The sequence below is a fragment of the Alosa alosa genome, chromosome 22 (assembly GCF_017589495.1).
Source record: "Alosa alosa isolate M-15738 ecotype Scorff River chromosome 22, AALO_Geno_1.1, whole genome shotgun sequence".
NCBI lineage: Eukaryota > Metazoa > Chordata > Actinopteri > Clupeiformes > Clupeidae > Alosa > Alosa alosa.
In genome coordinates this window covers 7,431,301-7,436,399 of record NC_063210.1, presented here as the reverse complement: position 1 = coordinate 7,436,399, position 5,099 = coordinate 7,431,301, and the positions used below count along the sequence as shown (strand labels likewise).

At 40.9% G+C, this 5,099-nt stretch overlaps 1 protein-coding gene across 1 annotated transcript; it reads left to right on the top strand.

Annotated features, from left to right (window-relative positions):
* Window positions 1-280: 280 nt before the first annotated feature.
* noxo1b (NADPH oxidase organizer 1b) lies at window positions 281-4,495 on the top strand. Its single transcript, XM_048233878.1, has 8 exons — window positions 281-371; window positions 539-619; window positions 718-790; window positions 920-1,097; window positions 1,354-1,556; window positions 1,951-2,064; window positions 2,290-2,407; window positions 2,809-4,495. Exons 1-8 carry the CDS (start codon window positions 306-308, stop codon window positions 3,359-3,361), a joined length of 1,386 nt encoding a protein of 461 aa, XP_048089835.1. The 5' UTR covers window positions 281-305; the 3' UTR covers window positions 3,362-4,495.
* The last annotated feature ends 604 nt before the right edge of the window (window positions 4,496-5,099 follow it).

Here is a 5,099-nt window from a genome sequence, read left to right as displayed (position 1 = left end):
AGTTATTGCCTCAATCATATCTTTGAAAATACCACTTGTTTATGTTGGGTGTAGCACGTGGTTATTTATGGCAATGCATTTGACTCGTTGACAGGACATATTCGGTGTTGAAAGTTGGTGGCTCATCAAACCGCACGCCTTGATTTCCTGTCAACGGACAAATTCGCTTTGTTCCTGGTGCACGTGCGCCATCTCTCTTTCCAGGCTCCGCCTTTGACATGAGTATTTAAACGGAGCTCAGGGATGGGTGTCAGTATCAAACCCATCGCTCATGTGACAAGACTCACTGGTCTGCTCTATTCGTTATGGATGATCAACGCTTTCCAGCTAATGTGCGCATTATTGGAGTGATGCACAAAGATAAAGTTAAGGTAAGACCATCAAGACAAAGAACATCTCCCTCCAGCTCTCTCTCTCTCTATCACACACACGCACACACACACACTGTACTTGCATATGCTGTATATTCAACTATTTCATCTATTTTATGCTCATCATCATGCTGAGATACAGCTAATCTTCTATTAACTTTTTGCAGATGTTCATGATCTCTGTGGTCTGGTCTGATAGGAATGAGGTGATCATCTACAGATCATTCCAAGAGTTCAAAAAACTCCATGTAAGTTGGAATAAATCTCCAGAAAAAAAAAAAAAATTATAATATTAATAATTTATAAAATACTCCTCTGAACTTGCAAAACTCTTGTCTTCAAACAGAAACAGCTGAAAAAGAAACATCCATCGACAACTCCATTACGCAAATCTGACAGAATTCTCCCCAGATTCAGAGGTGCAGTATACCAGCCAGCCACTATCAAATATATCAGTACAGTATAAATAAAATAGTACAGTAGTTCACTTTGTGTGCTAAATCCTTATTTGCAATGGCACTGAAATATCACGTTGTTTTCAACCATAGGCGTGAAGAAGAACTTCCAGAAGAAGGGACCGAGTAAGAGTGTCCACCGGGTCAAAGCTCTGGAGAAATACTGTACAGAGCTGCTCCAGTGTGACCCCAGCGTCACACAGAGTTCAGAGGTCACCCAGTTCTTTCGGCCAAAAGATCATGACCTAGAGCCAGAATTTGCCAAAAACAGGTGTGTGTGGGTTTTTTTTCTGTTTGAGGTTGGTCAGATATCATAGCGACAGTCTCAAAATCTTCTTCAAAGTCTTCTCTTTGTTCTCTGTGGACTAAATTAGATTAGATTAGATTCAACTTGATTGTCATTGTGCAGAATACAAGTAAAACAGGACAAGTAAGACAAGTGAAGACCATCTGAATAAATTATATTGTTAAATTATTTGATGTTGGTAATATTATACATGGCTAAATTACCACCCTTTCTCTTACAGCGTCATTATAGTTCCATCAGATGACCTAGGAGAAGGGTCAGCAAATCCACAAAGCAAGCGCCTCAGTATGGGCAACGTCACCCAACCTTTCATGACTCAGACCTACCGCACTGTTGCCCCCTACGAGACCAAGGACACCAAGAATAGACCCTTCAAAGTGGATGTAGAGGAAACCCTGGATGTCCTCATCAAAGACCAAAAAGGTACAGTATGTCTGTCAACCCATGCTTGTCTTTTACCATTGCAAATTGCAATTCTTTGGGTCTGTTCCTTCAAACACAGACTTAAAGAAATTCCATTTTTGTGATACTCACATGATTCTTCTAGTTTCTTGTTGGGTCACTTCACTTGTGTGAACAATGGAAGCTTGTCTCAGCCCAGAGTAGAATTCATTTGTTAAGTGCATAGCTAGGATATATGAAACACAGGTTGTATAGGTTCATGTTTCAGGCTTATCATTTTGGAGCTTTGTGTGCTATGTGCTGTGTGTGTGTGTGTGTGCGCGCGCGCGTGTGTGTGTGCGTGCGTGCGTGCGTGTGTGTGTGTGTGTCTGACAGCAGACATAAAGATTGAACATCCATGTTTCTGGTCTGGCAGGCTGGTGGCTTGTGGAGAATGAGGCGAAATGTCTTGCATGGTTTCCTGCCCCATTCTTGGAGCCGTGTGATGAGGAAGATGACGAGGATTATTTGGATGCTGCTTCCTTTGAAGGTAAGAAACCATCTCATTTTCATCATGCAAAATGCCAGCCAGCCCAAAATGCACTGAGACAGAGTATATAATCAGTAAAAATCAATGTATAACACAAATCAAAGAATTACAATATTATTAAATGTCTATTTCATGAATTATTCAAATGTAATATATTTATATGACTACAAACTAATTATTTGTCTCATATGTTTTTTTTATTTACTATATGTCATCTACCAACAGATACATTGTACTGTGCAGCAAGAAACTATATCTCTAAAAAAAGAGATGAAGTATCAGTAAACATTGGCTCTGTGGTGGAAGTGTTGCGCAAGTCTGATGATGGCTGGTGGCTTATCAGGTGCGTTTTCCAATAACGTCCGGCTGGGAAGTAGGAAAGCGAATGAAGGCGGGTTGGCAGGAAGAGTTTCCACTTGTTAGCCACGTAGTGCTGTTTGAACACATAGTGCTGAGGAAATTCCAATGGCTCCTTTCCAGATTTCGCAATACCTTTCAAGAGCATGTTTCCAGACATCATCATGTAGTAAAACCTGAACTTATTGCCCGCTGGGCTCCTGACGTATCAATTTCAGAACATTATGTTGGTTTTGTCTGAGAGCGAAAACAAAAAGATAGATGTGACTTTTTTTTAATCTAATGCTGGTCAATGATTGACCTCTCTTACAGATGTCAGGTGAGAATGTATTATGTGCTTATCAATTTTATCAGCTTTAATGACTCTCTGATCTTGTTACTTGGCAGATACAATGGCAGGGTTGGTTATGTGCCTTCCATGTATCTCCAACCTTACAACAACCCGTACGTTGGCCTCCAGAAGAAACTCCACAGCTCTACCTTCAACCTGTCCCAGCTGTCGGGCAGCCCGCGTGGACAGCTGGCCCCGACTAGTCACTCCCGCTCCATGGAGAACCTTCTAGAACCAAGCCGAGTGCGTGCCCACAGCATGCCCGATGGTGCGGCATCCGCCCCTGCCTCCGCAGACCACCAGGAGCCGGACAGCCGCAAGAGCAGCATGAGCACAGCCAGCGACGACACCGACTTCAGCTTCAGCTCCTCAGGGAGCCTGTCGGGGACGGAGGCGGAGGAGGCATCCGGGGTGTCCAGCGGTGAGACGAGCCCCAGCGGAAGTCCCAGCCCCAGCGGCAGCCCCACCACCGCCGGTGTCCCGCCCAGAGTGCCCCCCCGGCCCCAGACCCAGGAGATCTTCGCCCGCTGCACCACCTACACCCGCAAGGCAGCCATGGCCTCCAGGGCCCGGCTCTTCCCACAGCAGCACGAGATCCAGGCGCGCTAGCGAGCAGAAACTGAAATGTGCCACATCTGAGCAAAAGCAAGAAGAGACTTCTGCGAAGTAGATCAACAGAACATTAACATAACATAACATAACATAAACCAGACCATTTATATAGAAATGTTCATTGTATATTTCAATTTTAGACATTTACATGGAATTTCTCCCATCCAGCATGTTGTCAGATGCTAGAGAGTATTTCATTGGCCTACTTAATTGTATGGGCTCCATGCTACTTTTATGGATTTGCTAGAATGGGATTATGACTAACCCAGCAGGTTATGTAAGGTTATATAATGCATGTTATGGGTGTATTTTCTCAAGGGCCAAATGATGCATGCGTTGTGTATTATGAGTTGATTTGTCTAGTCACTTGGTGGAGACACATTCTCTGCCCTACGTATTTAAAGATTGGGTGTTACACACCTGTAAAGCTGCCATGACGTCCAGAAATCTTCTCGCTGATAGAGTGGACAGCCCAGGTTCACATACTGGAGAGAGGTCATAGATGAGAGGGGAATTTTATGTCTAGCTGAGACTTAGAACAGGATTCAGTGGAGTTGATAGGACAGGACATTAACAGAGGATTGACAAGGAAAAACAAAATGCCGCAAGGGCTGAATAATGTATTATCTAGATGCATATGTATGTACCATATTTTAACTGTATTCAAACTGTATTAAATACAGTATCATGTATGCTGCCTATGATCAGGGTGTATTGAATTGATGGATACTGAATTGTTTCGGCTCCATAGTTACTATCTTTTTAGTCTATCTTTTTTCTTATCGTTTCCAATGGGTGTCATTCTTATCTGATGTCTATGGACAGTCCTGTCTCTCCAAAGTTCTCCAAAGCACCATATTTTGTCAGGATTTCGACTAATCTAGTTGTTTGTAGTTCTTGTTGTTCTTTTCCTTGTCTGTTTGTTTTTCTGTTCACATATTGGTTGTCTGAGAAATGTTTGCTCAGCTTTTTATGTCAGAATGTCAGGGATGACCTCATTTGAAAGGTATGTATGGCTTGAAGCCTCTTGTATTCCACACTGGAACTTTTTTTTTTCACTTTGCCTTGTGACATGATATTTCTTTTATGACTTCAAACTAAAATAAATGAATCTACTTGTGAGTAAAAACATAACGCTCTCTGCCAATGAAGTATTTTATAATACAATATCACACTGTAGTGCTTGAATTCAGGCCCTCAAGTCCACACTTTCTAAGTGTGCTCAATTCCACCCAAACCTAAGTGAAGCAATGTTACATTCTCTAAATGTACCAATTCAACTAAATCAAGTCAGCACATTTAACGCAACAGAGTTGACCCAAAGTGCTTTATAAATGATTAAACATGAATAATAACAAAATAACAAATGATAATATGATACAAATTGAAAAAAGAATAAATAAAATAATAATAAAGGACTGGCCATTGTGAAATATATATATATTACTAATGCTCTCATTTTACTAAATTGTGAACTCTATTGGATTTGGAGGTGGATTTTATTATATTGTGTGCTCATTTTACAAAAATTTAAATGAGAGCACAATTTTGTAAAATAGTGATTATAGTAGTGATCTTAGTGTTAATAATGAAGTAAAAGTAAAATAAGCAAAGAAAATTATAATAAAAATAAGAATGTTCTTAAGAAATGAAACCATGGGGGATATTAGAGAGTATAAAAGCTAAAAAAAAATGGATTTTTAAAATGGCGTTTACAAACGGAAGTTCGGGAGGA